Here is a 23,376-nt window from a genome sequence, read left to right as displayed (position 1 = left end):
CAAGTAGTAGCATTTGACAGACAAATGGAAAGGTTGCTGATTTGAATTTAAAACCTCAGATCTGGGATTTCTGCAACTACTGTGTATGAGTCCCAGGGGGTTTAAAAAAGGAAGAGTAGAGAGTATGTCTCAAATTCCAGAATGAAATTATTTTCATCATTTTGCATCCTCATAAGCAGGAAAATGACTGCTTATACTTGCTGAAGGTTCAAGCGTACTTAAAACAACAAAATGCAAAACACTACCAGCAAATACCAGCTTCTAATCACATTGCCAGTCTGCCTTCACCATAGTAACTCAATGGCATTAGAAAATAAACATGACAACTACCTTAGAACCTGAAGAGAGCTCACGAAAATATTTCTCTAGTGTCTGCCTCATACAAAGCTCTTCCATCTCCAGAGCTTTCATTCCCCCACGCACACTTCAGGGCAATGCAGAGGGAAAGGTATGAGCAGAGGCTCTACAGATCTCCATCCCTCATCTGCAAAACGGTACCTCTCGTCAGTAACAACGTTTCCTGGCACAGGACACACTCCCTGCTCTGACCGAGCGACAGGCACGCTGGCACGATGCCTGTTAACAGCCGTACGAGGTATCTGTGTCCCAGGAAAAAGGAAAATGTAACAGGAATTGAATGCAAGTTTTTCCAGGGAGAATTACAAGCCTGATTTGCTCTCGTTACTTACCTTTGTGTTGCTACCAAAATGATAGAGGTGATCTAGGGAATCTACTCGATGCTTGCTACAGACATAGCTCTGTGCTGGAGTCTGTTATAGTAGAGTTAAGAGACTTACATGGTGTCTGAAAAGCAGCCTGTCTCAAGCAAACAGCCATACTTTGATGCAGACTTCTCACGCAACAAGGTATTTTACGATACGCACGGTCGCTGAGTAATTTTAGTGATAGCATAAATTAAAACTCCATACCTAAATTTATTATAAGGCTAACAGTCTGAAAGCAACAATATCCCCGTGACTGCAGCATTCAGGATGCATCACATTATACAAGGAATTTCTGTGTTAACTGAAAACTGTATTTTTAGAAATTAGTTACTCATTTATTATCAGGGAGAGGCACGTGTATGTTACACAATATGCCTCCTCCAGAGCTGTAGGGCCGAGAGAATGAAGAAATCTTCCCATTTATTCAGGCAGGCCTCCCAACATACTAAAGCCTTTACTCTCCTTCCAGCACTCAAGATTCACAATCCTGACCTTTTCACTAGTACAGCCTCAGCAGAAACCCCATATGCAAGAACAGTCCTACTGCTTCCTTGCTGAGCACAGATGCACAGAGAAGGAACCTTATTAATATGTAAATGGCAGAAGATAACATTAAAAATCCTTTGCATGAAACAAGACAACAATATTTACTAAAATTGCTCTTCAACCCAGGAGCAAAGAAAATAAACAACTAAAAATAGATGAGAAAATAATTCTTAACTGATTCTGTTTCTGCTCCTGTTTATTCTAAAATTGGCAAATAGACTCCTATAGGAAAGAAAGAGATCTGCTCTCTGACGAACAGTTAAACCAAAGTGGACAAATATGGAAAATTCCCATTTGTAAATCTGAGGAGATAACTAAGGATTAAAAAATGTGGAAGAATACGTGCATGCTGAGAAGAGGTGATCATGTGAAAAAAAGATGCTGCAATGAAATGGAAATGAAAATGTACAAAAAGGATGAAAGTTAGACCATCAGCTCACAGGACAGCACTAAGCAGTTGTTCTGCCACGCGGAAGGATGAGCCAGAGTCATCCATCATTCGCAGCTTATCACAGCACAGAAGCTACCGGCCACAGAAGAGCAACTCAAAGACATCTTCACATTTCAATCATACAGAGAAACCATCTCGGAGCCCATTCAGTACTAGCTCTGCTAGAAAAACAATGTGTTATTCCCTCAACGAATGGGGGTACCAACAGACAGACAGACTTTGGAACGACAATGAAAACAGAGCGTTTCATTTCACAGTAAACCAGCCATCACACCGATCCTGAGCATAAAACCTGCGGGCAAGTACGACTGGGATTAGGAAAAACCCACAAATTTGACCAACCAAGGAGATAAGGATTTAGTAACGAGGTATGTCATGATACAAATGATTCATATCCTTCCATAACGCCTTTGTCTACTGGAAAACACATCAACTTTGAATCTCTGCAAAGTAATTCAACCACTTTCAGAAAAACAGGGAAGCGTTGTGTCTGTTCTTCCAGTTTGCCCAGTAAGAACGCTCGCCCAGTTAACCTGATTGGCTTCCCTGCAACACTCCCTCTCTCCTGTTAGTGTTGGGGTGGTTGGTTGTCAAATAGGAGTCACTTTAATCAGAAAATTAGAGAAAACACAGCTCGTGTTAAATTCTGCACTGCAAATGGTTGAAAGGACTATTTCTGCCGAGTGCTGCGATTCCCTGGAGCACCAAGCCGTTAACTACATATGCACGCGTGGAAGTAGGTCGAGAGTACTATTCCGTTACGCATTGTAACGCAGAGAAGGAGCTCTTTAAATAGAGCTAGAATTCACATAGTGTTTAAACAAAGTGTGCAAGAAACAGAAGTATTTTCCCAAAGATGTTTGCTCTGTGCAAATCTAGCTTCTGCGATGTCCTCGAGTGAAATCTCCAGTCTAGAATCTGGAACTCTTTTCATTCCTTATCACCATTGTCAGCCTTAAAGTTTATTTTTAGATACTTTGTCACATAAATGTTCTGCAACTGAAAAAGTTTCCATCTTTCCCGATTTCCTACTGTTCTGAAGAAGAGATTAAGAGACGGAACTAAAACTGACAGACCCGTTAAAATGAGGCAGCGAGCTTTTAATGGTTTTCCTTTTTATCTGACAGCTCAGATCATCTCTTATTTCAGTGGGGAATGAAGAAAATGCTCTTCAGCTTTTTACCCTCCCACTTGAGGACAGACCTTTTCTAGCCTTATTCAATAATCCCATTCTTCAAATATCTTGCTTTCATACTAGAAGAAGGGCATGGGTGCACAGCACCTCTGCTGAAAGTTATTCCAGTAATAGAAAGCAGCCACAATATTACTTTTAACACAAATTATTAATTTTTTTTTCCAATGAAACGACAAGTTAGTAAGCAAATTAATTACCTTTTAACAATATTCACCACATCAATCATAAACCCAAGGTCCAGCCAGACCCGGCCATAGACAGGTCATCTGTAGAACATGAGCCATAGCTCATGTTTAAGAAAACAGTGTAAGGATGAAGAAAACGTTGCTGCCTAGAAATCTACATAGCAGTTGCATCTGATCTCACCACTGGCAAGTAGGTAGAAGCTGTCAAGAATAAAATCAGTAAACTTATGAATAATTCAATGTTGAAGATTGGATATGGCTGTTCCACCAGGAAGCAATGCTTCCCAAATCCTTCTTTGAACCAATGAGCACATAAAAGAATGAGGCAGTCAAAGTCGTCTAGGATTTTTAGAAAACCTTCAACAAGGTCCCTTCCCAAAGGCTTTTTAGAGAACTAAGCTGCCTCAGAAGGTCCTCTTCTGCACTCATATAATTGATTAAAAGATAGAAAGCAAAAGGAAGGAATAAGCAGTCAGTTCTCCCCCACAGAATGAAGGTGAGCTCACTCACAGAAGCTTACAGAAAGACGTGCTAGGGCTGATGCTGTTGCAAATATTCACAAATCATACAGAACGCATAAAAATAGCACAGTAACAAAGACTGCTGATGAGACAAAGCTGTGCGGAGCAGTAAATTAGAAGCTGACTGCAAAGATGCTCTGCAGAACGTGTTCATATCAAGAGAAAGTGGCACAGTGGCAGAGGTCATTCAACTGTAGATAAACACAAAATGCTTCACAGGAAAAGCAGCCCTCAACTTGGTGTACACACTGACAGGCCTCTGATGTAGATCCTTCAAGAAAAGAGGACCAACATCTGCAGCAGCTTCCTCTGCAGGAGCAGCAGAGGCCCTGAGAGCAGGGAAGGCTCCCAGCTTTGGAAGACGAGTAGAATTCTTCACTTTTACAACAGAAAACTCCGGAAGGTCCAAGATCTCTGCCGCTGTGAAGCTGCCTGCTAGACAGATAACTCCTCTAAGCCACTTCTAGTTTGGACAGGGGCGTTGGAACTAGATGATCTTTAAGATCCCTTCCAACCCAAACCAGTCCATGATTCTATGACTCCTTTATCTTCTCTTCATTAAACAAAATAAGACTGAGATACTCCTTCACCAGAAAGGGTTTTTCTTTCCAAAGTATGTTCCCAAATCCTTTCATCGTCCTCATGGAACTTCTACAGATTCTTTCCAAAGTAGAAGCAGTCGTCTTTAATTCTGGACACAGTATCAAAAGCAGCTGCAGCAGCTGGAAAATACTGAGTTACTCAAGTCATTCTATTCCTACACAAAATTCATCTATCTCTACATCCTTTAACACCTCATTATTTACCATTCCCTTCTGTGTGTCATCGAGATACCTTTATCAGAAATGATTTTTCTGTTTTCTTTTAGGTGACTAACCAGAGTACATCAAATGAACGAGTGATCTTCATGACACCTTGTCTGAAATACCTTTATTCAGTGCTGATGTTTAGCTAGCTAGCCAGATTTAATTCTTTAATGTGTGTCTTGTTCATGTTCTAACTTGTCCAGCATTTAGACTTTTTTTGCATGGCAGACTCCACGATCTACAGAATTTTGATAAAATTACCTTCACCAATGAAACCTGTATTTTTTTTTTATTACCTTGTCAAGATCTATTTTCAGTAAACTCATAGGCATTCATTATAACATACTTCTCACATTTAATTCTCGATAAGCTGCATGCACTCCCTCATTTTTCACTTAACTGATATCAAACTGACAAGCCCACAATTACCTGCATTGTCCTAATTATTCTTTTCAAAGATTGGCACAGGAACAGTTTTCTTGTAGCCCTCCAAGATTGGTGAGAAATCAACATAATTGGTTCAAAGTTCTCTCTGCTCCTTTATTTTTTTTAAATGCGAATTATTCATGACAATGAACTTCAATACATGCAACCTGAGCAGCTATATTTAACAGTCGTCCAAATTATTGTTTGAATGGGAGTCTGTATCACCACAGAATGTATCTGGAGAAGAGGAATATGTATCATTATACCCCAAAGGCAGGACACTCTTTTCTGCTTGTTATGACAACTCCATCATTTCCGTCTATTAATCAACTGGAGGTGGAAACAGAGTAACAAGGAAAAGGAAGGGAAGTGGAAATGGCTTTGTCTAAGGCAGTCATTTATTCTACATGTAGAAAAAAAACGTAAAACGAAAACTGCCTGCCAGAAACACGATAAAATGTACAAGAGACAGCCAGAGCACTACCTATCTAGCTGCAATATTCTACCTTCTGCATCTCTCCTGAGCAACAAAAGTATGTCTGTACAAGCTGGACAAATCTGTTCACTTAGTACCTCAACTTCCCCATGTGCAAATTGGAAAAAAATAGATTTTTCTTCAATCAGAGGTGATCTGAGAGCTATGAGTGAAAAGCTACGCACACACATTGCTTGTGGGAAGCTCAGCTACCTTGTTCACTAGATAACTATCCAGAGACATTCTTGCTTAACTTCATTGCAGAGCTTGCTCTGAGGGTTTCTCTTCCTCTGCAAACCTCTACCAGACGAAGAAAAAAAAGTTCTACTACATCATGCTTCTACTGCAGCAGACCTCTGATATCCACCTGCCCATTAGTAAAGCCTTGCTCTTCTCATATGCATCTTAGGAGGCACAAAATGCAAGGCTGTAAAAAGTACTGCAGGATATCCAGTATTGCAGAAGCACTACACTCTCCACGTGCAATCTAAATAAAGATTTAAAATCTTATTGATTAGTGACTTGGATCAGAACAGGGTTAGCAGGGCAAAATACAGTCATAGCAGAATATGGCACACACTTTAAATGCAGAGCACTGACTGTACCTTACAGATTTTGTACAGAGATTCCTGACCGTCGCCTTCTGTATCTTTGAAATAATCATGTGCTGGAAATGTACGATGAATATCGCGGGTAATGACACTCTCTTGAGCAGAATCCTGTAAAAAAGAGAGAAAAATCCCAAAGTATTAGCCCCATAACAGTGTAATTAAACTTAATATAAGATTCTGTGTGCAGTCAACGTGGATACATTAGATAACTGTTTCACTGACTCATCCTCTAAAAATGCCTTGAGAAGAAACCGAAAATCCTCTAGTCTCATATGCGGTAATAATTTGACAGTTTAACAAGAGCAACGTGGCATGTTTTCTGTCCTTCAGGCTTACAGTTCAACTTTAAAACTCACAGGAAATGACTAGTTATATTTAATTGTAGGTGCATTTTTACCACAGAACATATGCTTACATATTTCTCTGGGAGTGGAAAAAAAAATAAAAGAAATTTAGACTGTGTCTCTCTTGCAGGCTCAGAGGTATTAATTTAAACTGTGTATCAATCTACTGTAAAAACAAGTTTAAATTACAAATTAGAACTATTACTTAGAAATGTTCAGAGTTTAACATTAATTGGTCTTTAAAAGAACAAAACCAGAAGTAGTACCAGAAAGTGTTACACTTTCAGATAAATCCCATACCTTTCCCCACTACCATCTCCACTTCAACTATATTTTCACACTGCCCAGCAGCTAGGGCTGAGTTCAGGTGCCCAAACACCAGTGTCAGATGCCATCTGAGAAGCCCGAAGGTAATCTTGCCTGGTGAGCAGCTGCTACTGCAGAAGAATACAAGTCAGCTGTAAGTGCTGCATCATCTCTGCAAGCTCCATGTGGATGATCTGCGTATCCAAAGACAGCTCAAATGACACCAAATGCCCACGTTTAGGCAACTGAGTTGTTCCCTAGACATACCTAGCTCTGCAGGTAAAGAAGCAATTGCTTACAACACTGTATTTCTATGAAAAGATGGAAATCATGGCAATCAGACCTGAGAAATGCCACTGTGTGCATGAGAAAGTGGTATCAAAATGTCAAAGTTGGAACTACAACAGTTAGAGTCATGAGACAGTTGTAATTGGGGTCATGAGACAGTTGTAATTGGGGTCATGAGACCCCCCTGCAGTGCTGCGTCCAGCTCCGGGGCCCCCAACACAAGAAGGACATGGAGCTGTTGGAGCGAGTCCAGAGGAGGCCACGGAGATGCTCAGAGGGCTGGAGCCCCTCTGCTATGGAGACAGGCTGAGGGAGCTGGGGCTGCTCAGCCTGGAGAAGAGCTCCATTCAGCATCACAGATAAATTTAAAAAAAAGAGTGGGCATTTAAAAAAAAAAAATCTAATTTTCTTCTATTCTCGTCTGTCTTCTCATTTCCTTTGATTCTCTCAACCCTCCATATGAAACTATGGTTTCATCTTTCCTCCAGATCCCTCTCTGCACTCAGCACAATCTTCCAGCTCTTGCACACAGAAGCCTTCCTCTTCCTTCTCTCTCAAATCTCTCCCTACACCTTCTCTGAACCTTTGCCATCATTAATTTATCCATTTACCATGTCCTAATTTTCAGTGATCTCAACTGTTGCTTTCCCTTTGCTTGACAACATCTTTAGTACCAGACAATAACACGATCTGTATTTTGTAAAATGCCAGGCATATCGTTATGTGCTAAGAAAAGGACAGCTTACAAAAAGAGGTGATGTTTTTATTATGCTAACTGGAGACAATAAACACACCTTTGTGCTTTCACCAGGTTACCATCATGTTTTTCAGGATATGTAAGCATCACACAACTACTAGTGACCAAAACTAACCACACAGCCTAAATCACATGCAACAAAACACAGAATAATAATTCAAATTTAATAATAAACATTTCTCTAATCAGACTTCTTTAATGAGTATTTTCATTTACATGGCTTTCAACACAAGAGAGGTTAAATAATTGCAGTCTTCCTCCCAGATTGATCTGGCAATTTAGTTATGTTGTGAGGAAATGCCTTAAACAGCATTTAAAATCTACCAGTACAGCGCAATTACTGCATCCATTATAAAAATCTGTTACGGTAATTCTTCAGCACAAATTTGAAAAGATCCAGGGATTTTAAAGAAAGTTATGGGAAGGCCACCACATCCACCACATACATTGCTTTTCTGCCAAGCAGGGAGATGGTGTTTGACTTCCCTCTATTTCTGTCTTTTCTTGAACTGAGAGGTCAACGTATAATTGAGCACACAGAAGTTGGCAAGGTAGATCACAGAATCATAGAATGGTTTGGGTTGGAAGGGACCTTAAAGATCATCTAGTTCCAACCCCCTGCCACGGGCAGGGACACCTTCCACTAGACCAGGCTGCTCCAAGCCCCATCCAACCTGGCCTTCGATGTCCAAGGTAGGACCAAAAAATATTTGTGTAAAGGCCCAAATGCAAATTCACTTTTACTGAGTTAAGAAGAGCCTGGAACAGTCTTTGTTCAGAATTATTAACAACAGATGCTTCTAAAAAACTAGAGGAAAACAATTAAATGGACCCAAAATAAAATTTAAGCTGAAAGACAGGAGAATTAACTCCTTCTCAAAATACAACATTCATCTGAAATACGATAAACTCACAATCTAAGAGAAACAAGAAATTTGTCTAGAGTAAAGATCACTGTAGAATTATTTCTTAAAATAGATAAAAACCATTTTGGTTAAGTTTCTACCTTTTTCCAGATAGAGTTTGTTGAGAGCGCTGTTCTCAGGAGTACTACCGCAGATTAGTTTAGTTATCTTAATTTAGGTTTTCAGAAGGTTTTTATTCTTCTGAAAGTCATGATTAGTTAATTTCTTATGAAAAAAAGCTAAGGTGAGATGGCTATCAAAGCACACAGAGTTTTAATGCTCTTTCTTGCTTCTAATAATCATTTCTGTGCTGCCAACTCAGAGAAATAATATTCTACTGAGGAAAAGAATTATCTTCGTATGTCAACTATATGACAGCTGACATCCCACTGAACAAGCTCTCTACTTTGAGTCGTCTCGCTTTTAAACCAGCTAAACCTCTGCAGCCGTGAAGCAACTGTACTGGGATACTAACTCCTCAACACTGCTGCCACTGTGAGCTATTAAGATGCTGCTGAACATGGACATTGGATGCCAGAAGGCAGACCAACAGAAATACAGAAGAGAACAGAGAATTGTTTATATTAAATAAATGTTAAAAGATAATTAAGGGTGCATAGGCACTCAAAATTAAAAAATACAGGACAATCTTTATGCATGTACGTCAGGAATTATTTTTTAATTAAGAACATTTCACAGACACTCCAAAAAGAGCCTCCACTCATTTGTTGTCCTGAGTGTACCCCATTCTGGTGACAAATTACGGTTAGGGAGTAGAAGAGACTCCTGTAGGTAGAGCCTTGCTTCCTTTGTCACCAGAACTGGAGGATAAGTATGGTACGAGCCAGAAGACTGGAATAAAGAAAGAAAAATCTCTTGGGTCACAACATCTCAATGCCGTGTTAAGACTCGGATCCTCTCCCCACTTCTGCCCAAAAGTTCTTACGTGAAACCAGGCACATCGCTTACGCAAAAATTCCACGAGTCATCACCTGAGTTTTCCTTACGATACAGCTGCCTCTATCACAGCTGTCGACTCAATATGGAGAAATGCAGAATTACTGACAGCTGCAATTAAAAGAATTCAAGAGTTTTATGTGAATACTGAAAAAAAAAATAAACCGGGTCACAGGCGTCTCAAACCTGGCATTCAAACGGAGCAGTACTTCTGACCTCAATCTCCTTGTGCTCTATTTCCCTGGTTAATAATAATTCCTCATCTCAGCAGGGTGTTATGAAAATCAATTAACATCTGAAGCACTGAAATACTGTAGCGATGAGTCCCACAGAAATGTCAAAGAGGTAAATAGTAACTTCATCCTCCAATCCTGATCTGAATAGTATCTAGTAAGGCACAGGGTCACACAATGAAGAATAATAAGGGTGAAGAACAAGGCAGAGATCCTGGGAAGAAGACAACCCAAAACCACAGAACCATGTGTGATCAAGAAGATATCACTACGCATATGAGTAGGCAATTTTCATATTGTAGTGAACTTCCAAAGGCCTACCTCTAATCTTAAACTCCTTCTAGTTTGGTTTTATCACTTATGTTTACATACGAAAACGGTATGGTTTGTAGGAGTGAGTCCAGAGGAGGGCGACCAAGCTGGTGAAGGGTCTGGAGGGTCTGACCTACGAGGAACGGCTGAGGGAGCTGGGATTGTTTAGCCTGGAGAAGAGGAGGCTCAGAGGTGACCTTAGTGCAGTCTACAACTACCTGAAGGGAGGTTGTAGTGGAGTGGGAGTCGGCCTCTTCTCCCAGGCAACTAGCGACAGGACAAGAGGACACAGCCTCAAGCTTCTCCAGGGGAGGTTCAGGTTGGACATTAGGAAGCATTTCTTCTCAGCAAGGGTCATTAGCCATTGGAAGGGGCTGCCCAGGGAGGTGGTGGAGTCACCATCTCTGGAGGGGTTTAAGAAAAGACTGGACATGGCACTTAGTGCCATGGTCTAGTTGCCAGGGTGGTGTCAGGGCAATGGTTGGACTCGATGATCCCAGAGGTCTCTTCCAACCTGGTTGATTCTGTGATTCTGTATGTGCTGGAGACTCAGTACAGGTTCACCTGACTGGACCCATTTAAAAGGTCCGCATCTCTGGTGAGGTTCAAGCAGCTGATTTTGCATCAAATCATCCTGCCCATGAGCCATGTCTTCACTAGCTAATCCCAGCCAGAATCCAGAGTACCAAGGAAAGTTAGAAAAGGGGAAAAAAGAAATTCAAAACCAGCTTTCAACATCTAAAATTACCATGCCCTGGAAATGTGGTGTGTTATGCTCCTTCAGGATTAGATACTGAAACTTTTCTATATATTGCACGGAAAGCAAAAAGTCCTGGGCTGCCGCAGGTGTTCATCACTCTCCTTTAGTCAGAGATGTACAATGTGGAAAAGCACCAGCTGCTGATAGCAGGAGCTGGAGGTAATAAATCCATGCCTCTTAATCCCGAAAAGCTGCAATATTAAATAGTGACTTGCCAAGTGCACATTATTAGATGCGATGACATTGTTTCAGTACCCTGAGCATTTTGCTGAAGAAACAGATTTTTTGCACATTGTTTATTTTTTCCCTTAAAGTTCTTTGTGATCCTGATGGGAACATGAATAATAACTTTAAATTCTCTGAAACACAATCACAAATAGGCAGCAAATACAAAATACACAAAACAGATGAGGTCAGCGTGGGTTGGAAATGATCTGCATAACTGGCACGGAGCCTTGCCCCTCATTATTAATGACGTCCACCCAAACTCATGCTTTCAGTGAAACCCAACATCACAGTGTGCCAGCAAGTATACACAGAACATCATCGACCCCTCTCCTCTCATCATTTTCCATACGTGTTATAACCCGCCACGTAGAATGTGGGATCTAAGAAAATCCCAGGTTCCCTACCACCAGTATTTGGGGAAAAAGAAAAACAACCAAGAGCTCTTCCTTTGAAAAATCTTGAATAAAAGATGGTTGCCTTATGCTCAGTTCCTTCTGTAGCATTTTTGTAATACATACCTTGGAGTTCAGCTCTTTTCTAAAAATAGATTTTCTTTCAGTAATCATCAGCTTTTATTCAGCTGAGAGCATATAATACTCAAAGAATACTAATTAACAGAGAAGCAGAAACTGAGAAAAAAGTAGAGGATTATTCTTCAGACACTTTTTCTTTTTTAACAGTTACATATCAAGACATCTAAAGTGAACATAATATTTAGGTTAATTCAGTAAACACGCCGGTCAAATGAACTTTGCAAATTCTGGCTCCCTGTCAGCTGTATTTATTGCAGCTTGGGCAAAACCGCTTTCTACAAGGAGAAGGAAACAACAGTCCTATTGGACACGGGGCCAAATCAATAGTTCAACTCTGAGCAGTCCTGGGCTTCTGGCAGGTCAAAGCCTGGATCTAAATTTAGTGTCAGAGTCTCTATTCTCTCATCAGCATAATATTTTGGATTACTAATATAGCTCTGCCCAAGGAAGCAGACATCTTTTATCGAACTATCTCCCATTCGTCTGAAGCTGTGTTTGACAAGGTAGTGGGCAGCTGCTCGTGCCTCAAATTTTGAGCAACTCCCAAGGCAGGATCCTCAGAAAAACATCTACAACGTGCCCCTTTCTAGACTAGGGACACGAAATTACCAATCACTTCTAAATATCCAACTCTCTAATTGTTAAAAAGCTTGTGGGCAGGGACCCTAATCCTCTTAGATACAGTACCACTGCGATGGGATTGGTCATGAGCTCAGCATGAACTACTCTATTATTTATACGATCATCCATGTGAATGCCAAGGAAACGGGGAACGATGCTCATTTTGAAAGGCTGTCACTGTATTTCTTTCAATACTTAAGTCAATCTTAAAACTACTTGGGAGGAGGAGGAGACCCGATGAGGACACACTGCCCAACTGCCCAGCATGAGGTTTTTAACCCTCCCAGAAGCTGGTGCTGATAGTTTTCAGCTACAAGATGCTGGACAAGGTAGCCCTGGACCACAGAGAATGACAGCAAGATTCTTAAAGAGTGCACAGAAGAAAAAGGTAGTACTAGAAAAAGAAAGATACCTATGTAAACAATCTTCTGTACATAGCTATAAAAAAGTGATACTGTAGGAGTCACAGAGGTAAGGCAGAAACAGCTCAGATCTTAACAGGTTGAGCCATCAATCAGCAGCGGACCAGATGACATTTTTCTGTAAAATCTCACAGCAAAACTAGATCAGACACAAACCGATCAATTCTGCATACACTGCCTTGTTCTGAAAAACAAAGAATATCCATGACCTTTACTATCTTCGTGGTTTGTTTTCCTTCTCCCTCTCCTATTCTATACACCCTCCCTCTCTCGTATGCTACTGATACATAATTTATTCTCCTCACCCTGCCACATCCTTTCTGAAAGATGCTGTCAAAATAAAAACAGTTTGTGCTACTGGGCAAGAGATCAATTTCTGAATGCACCAGGCTCCATTTTTTGCCATTGGCATGGTACGCTGTGAATTCAGAGTTACTCTTAAACTCTCCTCTTGAAAGCTCCCTGATCTCCCACGAGAGAGAAGATGCTCTGTACACTAGCACAGGGGGGTTGTTTTTTTTTTCCCATAGGATGTACAGTTGGCATGAAGGGCCATGCACATCTGTTTGGAGATAGAGTATTTGAATTTCCATTTTATTACGTTTGGGGCTTTCTGTGGGTCACACCGTCTTTAGCAGGTATGATATCCAGCATTCTTTTGTTAAAGGTTGGAGAAAAGTTTTTAAGCCCTGGATTTTGTCTTAGGTTTGCTCTTGTTTTTAACAGCTATTGCTTAGAAAGGTTGGCCACTCCAGAGGACGTGAAGATACAGTAGACCAAGTAAAAGGCATATTATCCAAGTAAAAAGCATATTATCCAGTTTACTTGTCATCATTTCACCCTTTTTCTGTGAAATGTGTACAGGCACTATCTCATTAACAGACAAGGAAAAAGGTAACCCACAGATTTATCCCTGTAGCAAGTTAATTTTGTCCAAATTCCTTCTGGTTTGCTAATTTTTAGATTAAGTTTCTGATGATGTCTCCTCTGTTAGAGACAGAACCCCATTTGTAAAGGTTGGAAAAAATGTTCTTGTGATTAATCTGTAATTTGAAATTCAAATATTTCTGACACTACCACCAACTCATTGGGTAATTTCCAGAAGCAACTGGAAAGGGAAGGCCTGCTTCTAACAAGCAATACTTAACTGCACCGATATCAGGTGGCTGTGGAAAACTCATGTGAAACTGTCTACAGGAAATGGAAAAGGTGTCGTATTTGAATCCGTGACTCCTATTTATCTGCCTTCATTGATGGTGCTACAAAGCCTACTTCAATTTTAAACAAGTGCCTAGAAATCTTCACTACAAGAAGCATAAAAAAGAAAAATACAGTTACTGCTTAAAAAACATCTGTAAAAAGCAAACTTTTCTTAAAATCTAGGTCTTAAAAGACTAGTTTCCTGCAGCGTCACTGACCAAGTAAATGTCCGTCTACTCAGTGTTTCTTTCAACACATTTTTACAAATTCTGAAATTAAACCTACTTTTGGCAATCAAAAGATGACATGATCAATGTAACTGGTCCATTTAAGACTTTAAAGGAAGTGTTGCTTTCCAGAGTTCCTTGACTTTTCCTTTGCAAGCCGAGGGAGAATTATAACAAATATATAAAGAAAGAATTATAACAAAATTCACAGCTACCTAGGGCCTCCTAGCACATCCTAACCTTTAGCATCTGTACTGCTTACTGCTGGCAAAATGTTAATAAAAAGAGAAAATGCTGTAATATCAAGGAAGTTTATCTGTCAGCGACGCTGATTTTGAACAAGGAGGAAATGCCTTGAAGCACTACGCAGATAAAGATCTGCCAATACATTGATTTTAAAAAGCTGCTTAAGCCCGTAGTTGTTGGAGTGCACAGACTATTTCTTCACAAAGGAAACGCCTGTCCCTCATTTTCTTAAACAATGGAGTTCTTCCAATAATCCAGACAGAAACACTTCAGCCAGACCTTTGGTCAGCTGTAATGTTTACAGTAAGTAAAAACCACTAACTCTGTTACCTTCCCGATCCGCTCCCTGACGACAGCTCCATAATTCAAGCGATCATTTGATACCCTGGATGCTTTCGTTTTAATACTTGCTATGACGACACTGCCTTTACATTTTCTTTACTGTGAAGGCACCTTGTTATTTGGAAATACTTTTTTGAACCACTCGTCTTCCAGAACTATTTAAGATCAACAAGCCCATTATAATCTTCTCTATTCTTTATATCAGAAATCCAAAATCTGGTGGTCTTGTTGACTTGACAGCCCTTAACATCACTCAGCATTGACATCAGACTACCAGACCAAAGACTCTGGCTCTTTGGGAACATATAAGGTCAAAATCACTTTTCAACAAGATCTTAAAGGCTTTACTCCAGCCTCAGAAAATGGTGCATTGAAGAAGACGAGGGCTAGACAGACGGTTAGGGAAAAGGACAGAAATACAGCACGTGGTTTTCATTGCTGGCTCTGTCAGAACCTCACTCAATTGCGGATATACCAAATAGTGCGTATTATTTCTGAGCATCGAGCCCTTAATTTGTAAATCTAGAGTGATATTATCCACAAATACACAATTAATGTGTCAAGCATTTTTATACCTAACATAGAAGTAATTACAGAGGTGGCACAATATTGTACTAAAAGGAAAAGTTACATAAGGCTCTTATTGCCCATAACATTTTATTCTATTTTATTGCTGTTTTTTAAGGCAATTTATAAAAAAAAGTTCTATTCATCAACAATTTGGACAGCATTTGATGTACGTTTCCTCACTGGATCCTTCAGAGTACATGAGACATTGAAAACAGCTGCTGAAACTGCAGTCATCCCGGTCTCTGCTGAGCAACCACTGGCACTACAGGTGGCACGTACTGCAAATGCAGCTCTGGAATTTGCTGCAAGATGAATCGTAGACATAAGCAGTTTAGATATGTTGATACAGAGGGACTACAGATCTCCTTTAACCCTTTCCTCAAGTTTTCTCCCCGCTACAAGGAGAGGGAATGCAGCACAAAGGGACTTTCACCTCCTCACATATAGCTAAAAGTAGGTTTAAGCAGATGCTGCCTAGGCTCATAACGAGTTGTCAATATCTGAGCTTATTATTCAAAGTCTTTAATACAATTTCAGATTAACTAATGAGGAAAAATACTGGAAGGAAGAGAATCAGAAATATTTGAGGTGGGAACGGACCTCTGGAGGTCATCTGGCCCAACCTGTCTGCTCAAGCCGGGCTACCTAGAGCTGGCTGCCCAGGACCATGTCCAGACAGCTTCTGCATATCTCTAAGGGTGAAGACTCGACAATCTCCCCGGGCAACCTGTGCCAGTGCTCAGTCACCCTCACAGTAAAAAAGTTTCTCCTTAGGTTCAGATGGAGCCTCCTGTGTGTGCCCATTGCCTCTGGTCCTGTCACTGAGCACCCCTGAGAAGAGCCTGGCTCTGTCTTCTTTACAGCCTCCCTTCAGGTATTTATACACATTGGTAAGACCCCCACGAGCTTTCCCTGCTCTAGGGTGAACAGTCCCAGCTCTCTCAGCCTTTCCTCATAGGAGAGATGCTCCAGGCCCTTCACCTTCTCATTGACCCTTTGCTGGACCTCTGCAGCACGTCCATGTCTCTCATACTGGGGAGCTCAGAATAGACCCAGTAATCCAGGTGTGACCTCACCAGTGCTGAGCAGGGGGGAAGGATCCCTCTCCCTCAACCTGCTGGCAACCGTTCTCCTAATGCAGGAGGATGATACCATCGACCTTCTACGCAGCAAGGGCCCAAGGCTGTCTCATGCTCAGCTTGATGTCCTCCAGATCCCCAGGCCCTTTTCAGCGAAGCTGCAGTCCAGCCAGTCGGGTTCTAGGGTGCTAGAACCTAGTGTGTCAGCTAGCTCGTTCTGACTCTCTCTCATTCTCAAGCAAAACCAGCATTTTCAGGCCACAGAGATTTCTTAATTCAGCATAAGCCCTGAAGTCCCTCTCTTCCCAGCTGAGAGACAGCAGCATAACCACTGCATATGACAACGGAAGGGCCATGCTATAGAGCTCTGCAGGTCACTGGGACCTATGGGGCTGTGTGTGCATCATCAAAAGCAGCTCAATTTTTGCCTTTGTATCTTGATCTAGTTTATTCCTATTGTTTGAAAACCAAAATTCACTTTAGATTCGGTGCCTCCTAAGATTCAGATCAATATGGTACTGACCTTAGAAAGTATTTATCTGATCACATATGGGTCATAACAATAAAGATCAGACAGTTCAGAGACAACACAGTGCACAAGAATAATCTTAAATTAGTTTCAAGTGTTATCAGTTTTCTATATACTACTTTTCAGTGTGTCTGACCATTTCTCAAGCACTTTATATAGGCACTGCAGAGGAATAAGCAGATTTCAGGGATACTTCAGCTGTTCGCTCCCCTTGGAAGAAACCAAGGGAGCCTATACCCACCTCTTATTTAATTAAATTTAGTTATTCCAATTATTCTGATTATGATGGGGAGGTTATCTGAGTTTACAGATAACACTGTTGCTTCACAACGATCTCTTACTGAACCCTTTCATTTTCAGAAGTAAGACATGAATAAAATTTCTGTCAATGTCTCCATGACAAAACAAGAGTGAATCTGTTTAAATATGCTAATTCTAAGTGAATCAACACTGCCCTTCTTGGCACCTCTGACATTTATGCCAATGAGCAATACAAATAGGAAAATCGATAATTTCCCATCCCATAAGAAACAAGTAATAACCATAAGACACATGAAAACAGCTACTTACATCATCATAAGATGCAATTAACTCACTTCAGTATAAACCCTCAGGCATGGAAGAATAAAACAAAGTTATAATGACAAAATGAAAACAAACCACAAAGAGGTGATAGTTCCTTCATATAAAGGGTATTACTGAAAAAATACCATGAGACAGTGCTGCTTTTTAATGCTACAGAAGCACCTTCCACGCATTTGCAGTCATAACATGGCTCAGTTATGTTACTCAGTTATGTTAAGGTCTACACTAAAAGCCAGCAACCATGTAATATTTAAGTAAAGATAAATTGGTGAAGATTAAACATAACCCCTTCCCCCAAGAAAAACCCCACAGCTGGACTGAAGTCAAGTGTACTTTCTTACCATCCTTTTCAAGGGTCACCATCAATTGAACACAATTTTATGATGTGGAAGGTTTGTTTACCATGTTACTAGATCATTACATTTAACACACAGAAAATCACCTCCCCGTTTTTTAAGGTTGCTCACATAGTTAATTCTCACACAAGTTCTACTGCAAAGTCTGTCAAAACCCAAAACCCACCTACAGAAAAACCATAAAATTAAACTGACTTAGTAACTTCCTTGTCACCATATCCTTTTCACCTCCAAGAACATCCACAAAGATACTGGCAGGAGGCAGAAGAAGTAACAGAACGGGCGTCCTGTAATCAGGTGTGACAGAAAACTGGAAAGACACTAAAGGTGCCTCCCACAGGGCTCAGCAGGTCTGCCTGGAAAGGAAGGTCCTTGGGACTTCTGAGGCCTTCTCGAGACCGTCAACAAAAATGACTCCTCATAAATCAAGACAGATCAAGTTAAGCTGCTATCTGCAAAGGCATCCCCCGGAGCCGTGCAACTGCAAGCACGATTTTGCTGTATAATGAAGGACAACACACAGAGACAAGGTTACAGCGAAGGGATAACCTTGATCTAGCCTTTCCTCCTCCTTGTTTTCCCTCTTGGCTTTCCAGCCAAAATACTTCTCATGAAATTTTGTTACTTCATTATATGTATAGTTGCCTGAGGTGAAGAAGAGGCTCCAACTTGCGGTTAAATGACATTGAGTACTTTACAAATGTGACTACAACAGGCTGGTCAACAGCAAAATGGGAAAAAAGACGTTCTATCAGACTCTCACTGTGCAAAGGAGTCGATGGGCAATGAGGAGCAAGCAGGGACTGAAACACAGGACAGAGAACATCTAAAGTAGGAGAGAGGGAAACAGAATTAAACAGAAGGGACAGAAATGAAAACAAGAAGAGGTGGTGAAATGGACATGACCAAGAAGAAATAAAACAAGATAAAGGATGGGAGACGAGAGAAGTACCAAGTTGATTTCGTTTAGTTCTCACTGACTCATAAGAGGAAGCTATAAATCAAATATCTTAATTTAAATCAATGAAAATCAGTTTGAAAGAAAATCCAAATTAGTTTTTTACTATGCAGGCGAAGGAATTCTATAAAATCTAGTTACAGCTATTAGATAGATGAAAAGGGTTTTTCCTTTCTGAGTATTAGAAGCATATACTAGACTATTAATCCTACTGTCTCAAGAATTCTTGAACTCCCACAACATACAACTGATGTAGATTAAAACTTAAACTTCTTAAAGTTGCTTATATACTTTGGGCTTATTTGAGTGGATATTGGCTTTTTTGGATACCACTGCTCACTTCTTATACTTAATTCTCACAGCTAGAAAGCAAGACCGAAGAAAACACTGCATGTGCTGCAATACTCTCTCACCTGGATACTTACAAGTATTACTGAAAAGAACACAGATACCAAACGATCAGCCTTGTTTTCATCACTCTTTCTGACAAGAATTCCTGTATCCTGCATTATACTTCATCGTGTTTCTTAATAGACACTTTCAGATCTCATTTGGATATAACATGCAATTCCTTCTCTATTTGACCTTAGCACGCTCACGCTTAACCTACAGCGTTGCGATAGCATATTTGCAATTTTTGCCACCATGTACAACTGTTAAATTGCAAATGGAAGGAAATATTAATCGAAACATCTACTTACAAGTGTATAAATGTGTATCAGAGAATATTGCAAATAAAGACAGCTTCTTACTACTTCTGAATCTACATTTCTATGACACGACACATTCATTTATACATCCATCTCCCTCCATTTATAAGTAACATCCATATTTCTATGTAGGTAATATTTACATGTCATATAACGTTTATATTTTTTTCTATTTTCAGAGGGTGTTTCTTCTGGAATACTTAGCAGCCTTTAGGTACCTATGGGTTTACAGATTAATAGCCTACATTACTTCAGACCATTTGGCCCATAAAAAAGAGATCCATCCAAGTTTTAGAGTGTTCAAGACGGGAAGTTTAATCTAGAAGGTAAAAAGCAATTTATTACGCTTTTTTTTTTGTAAACTGATATTCAGTACTGTTCTAACACTAAATACCATATATGTTTACAAGAATGTGTATATCATCGCTTTCAAGGAGCATACAGCATGGTCAGAGGATTAAATAAGTCCTGAAGAATATCACACGCTTCTCAAGTACATTCCTTTCCCAACTGCAAAGTAAGGACTAAACAATGAGGACAAAACTATTTTACAAAAGTTATTCTTATCGCTGACAAATGTAACCAAGTTAACGTCAAAAAAAGAAGTACCAACAAACAGGACACCTGATACCCTTTCCCTAAAATATGATGCGCATCTAAATTTAGACACGAGCAACCCTCTGTACCAAATCTGCGAAATCTGGGCTCTTCTCCCACAGATTACGGCAGAGTGGCTAAACCTCACTTTGGAGGTGCCTTCACTTCAGGTCAGGCAAAACTGCAGAGCAGTTCAGTGGGGGAAGAAATCTCTCCTCAAAGAACCTCATATTTAATAGTGGCTTACTGAAAACTGCATGTGCTGCTGGCTGTTGCTGAAACTTTAGTTCATGTATAAGAAACGGTGGAAAAAATTCAGGAAAAAACCCAAACAACTGTAACAAGTCATCGTAAGAACTGTAACACAGCTATCCCACTACACTACTGCAATAAAACCTGATCTTTGGAGCAGAAGGATGATAAAGCTGCACAACCCATGTGTGAATGGCATCTCATTTTGCTGCCTCACACAGGTATTTAATGCTTTTGATGGTAAAAAAGGGCATTTGGCCAACGCCCTTAATAATATGCTTTAACTTTTGGTGAGCCCTGAAGTATTCAGGCAGCTGGACTCGATGATCATTGTAGGTCCCTTCCAACACAACTACTCTAATTCCACTCTAAAACTTCAAAGATAGACCCTCGCACCTCCGATCTAACAATTCCTGTCTAATATCTTCTGTACAGCACAGAGGCTTCCAAATCCCAGGAAACTATTTGATAGCCCATACAAGCTCATAGCACAGTCAGAGGATGTTTCTACCAGCTTAAGGACCAGCTTAGTGGAACACAAATTCCAATTTAGAAAAAAAAAAATGAAATGAGCACCTTTCTTTTGGGATATCCTAACTAGCACGGGGCAGCACTACGGTGAGCATTCTCAATGTGGGTTTTGGCACTGTAAAACTCCCCAAACTGCTAGATACACCTCCAAAAGGCAGATGTACTTGATCTAGCAATCCATCTAAATGACTTTATTCTTACAAAAACCAGACTAATTATCTTAATGGGCAGAACAAACGTTAATCAGGGCATTAGCAACGTTGAGTCTTACCAACACTTTCACCTTCTCAAGATCAAGACAGAAAACTGCATTTGCTGTTACAGAAAAGTGGGTTACAGGCTCTCACGGAGAGATTAAACAGAGGCAAAAGATTGACGTCCCGCTATATAAATGTCTCTCAAGATAGACTATAAAAGATGGAAAACACCAAAAAATATATAAAACCAGATCTGAGTCTAAACAGAACGTGGTACAAAGTTTTCCATTAAGTACCTGCAGCTTTTTCTGCAAAGACTCAGTCAGCGTAAACACAGATTGCTATTTATAGGCAAAACAAAAAACGTGTGTCCAGGAAGCACCTGGAGTCTCTCACTCTTCGATTCTGCTTACTACTCTGTTACACAACAGCTACCATGCTCCCAAGTTTTCTCTTGTTCAGAAATATATTTTATCTCCAAAGATTGCAAAAGGATTTGACTTGACGTGTAATTTCTATCAGAAAACTATGGTGTCCTATTAATAATGAAAACTTAAATAAACAAATTACAATATATGTCTCAGAGTAAGGGAGCTATTCATTTAATAGATAATGCTCGTTTTATAATTGAAAAAGCTTTTATCTAACTTTTTAAAATCTCATTAAATGTCTCTGCACATCGTTGGTCTTAAAAACACGCCGTGTGACAGTGGCTCAATCAGCAGTTAACAACATTAACGTTCACAGCCCGCTATTTTTAGTTCAGCCTTGCTTTGTGTCATAGGAAAAAAAAAGACAAAATACAGAAGTACAGCCTGAAGACAGATGTTAAAATTCTCGCTACAGTTCTCCTGCAGCTAAAGTTGCTGTTTCAAAGCAAGCACTGAAAAATGACCTAAAGGTTCTGCTCAATCTGAGAAGCGGTGTCAGTTACGTGTCAAAAAAAGGGAAATCTCAGGGGTATGAAAATTAAAAAAATAAAAAAAAAATGTGGGGAAGGCAAGGTTCCAGGTTTAAAACTCCAAGGATCTATCAGATCTAACATACCATTACTGTAATTTTTAAGTTACCTTATGTTACTCCATATACTCAAGAGCTCATCAAATCGAAGTGGCAAGGAGAAAGAGAAGCAAGGGCACACCACACATTTATCAGTCCTGATTTCAGCCTCAAAGATGACTCGAACCCAGAAGAGGGCAGATGGTGTTGCCACCTTTCCTCTGATAACACACACACAAAAACTGCACGGTCATGATGTCCAGGAGACACGTTAACTCAGCACATTTCCCAGCTGACCTAATGATTATCCCTTCCTCCACGAAGCACATTTTAGGCTGGGCTACAAAGAGGGGAAAAAACCAACCCATCACGATCCAGCCATGAATCAAAACTTTGGTTTATAAGCAAAACGACTGCAATCTGACAGCACTGATTGTCCCTAACTCTCAGGCCCATCATACAATTAATCAACCCATATTTTAGATTGTAAGTACATTGGTGAGAAAATATTACTCTTCGCAGTGAAAGTCAATCATGATTTAGAAGTTAAAAAGGCACATTATCAAAATAAAGGATTTCCTTTTCAGACTGTTCGTTAAACCAGGCTTTTTTACTTCTAAGCATAGAATTTCTTGTAATTCTTCCTCATCTACCCTCTCTCGCTTGTATCTCTAACATATAAAACCAAAATACAAATATATAAAATACTAACTTCAAAGAAGTATTTGTCATTCCATTTGCAAATCACATAATCGCCTATCATTCTTCGTCATCCTAGATATGTCACGTATCGTAGCTTCATAGAAGAAATATACATAATGCATAAAACTTCAAACAAAATAGCTTTTGCTTTGCATTGTTTTTCCCAGCGCACCATTCCAAGAAAGCAATATAACACCCTGCAAAAGGGCAATGCATTAAATTTGCAGAGGGGTCTTTTATTTGTCTTTGAAATTATTCATTACGACCAAACGCTCCAAAAACAGACCTCATCAATAATTGACAGAATGATCGGAGGAACCTTGCGAGAGAGAAATCAACAGTACTGGGAAACCTCTGAACAAAAAATAAGGAAGAAAAATAAAGAAGAAAACGCTCACAAAACTACACTAGTATGAGTTAGGATGATATTTCTGCTCATTGCTGACACTGTGATGATGACGGGTGAAGCAGTAAGCCAGGCATGGTGTTTAGAGTTGGCAGAAGTCTTCATCTTCATGAAATAATACAGAACTGATGACTGACACAAAAACGCTACACTCAAAGAACACAGCACACCCTTTAAATACAGACTGAGGTGCATTATCCTCACTGCAGCTACAAAGTAAATGCACTTTTCAAAGGTATTTTTCACACTTATTTCCTAGTGGATTCCCTAGAAACATGTCAAT

At 40.0% G+C, this 23,376-nt stretch overlaps 1 protein-coding gene across 8 annotated transcripts in view; it reads right to left on the bottom strand.

The window, feature by feature from the left end:
• RABGAP1L (RAB GTPase activating protein 1 like) overlaps positions 1-23,376 on the bottom strand; it is a 257,691-nt gene that overhangs the window by 110,732 nt on the left and 123,583 nt on the right. For all 8 annotated transcript variants that reach the window (XM_068417064.1, XM_068417065.1, XM_068417063.1 and 5 more), the window contains one exon: positions 5,936-6,049. In XM_068417064.1, the coding sequence (XP_068273165.1) occupies positions 5,936-6,049 (114 nt within the window). The remainder of the gene's footprint in view (positions 1-5,935; positions 6,050-23,376) is intronic.

Source organism: Nyctibius grandis, chromosome 21 (assembly GCF_013368605.1).
Source record: "Nyctibius grandis isolate bNycGra1 chromosome 21, bNycGra1.pri, whole genome shotgun sequence".
NCBI lineage: Eukaryota > Metazoa > Chordata > Aves > Nyctibiiformes > Nyctibiidae > Nyctibius > Nyctibius grandis.
Note: the sequence above shows the minus strand (reverse complement) of the source record. Positions and strands in the feature narration are given on the sequence as shown.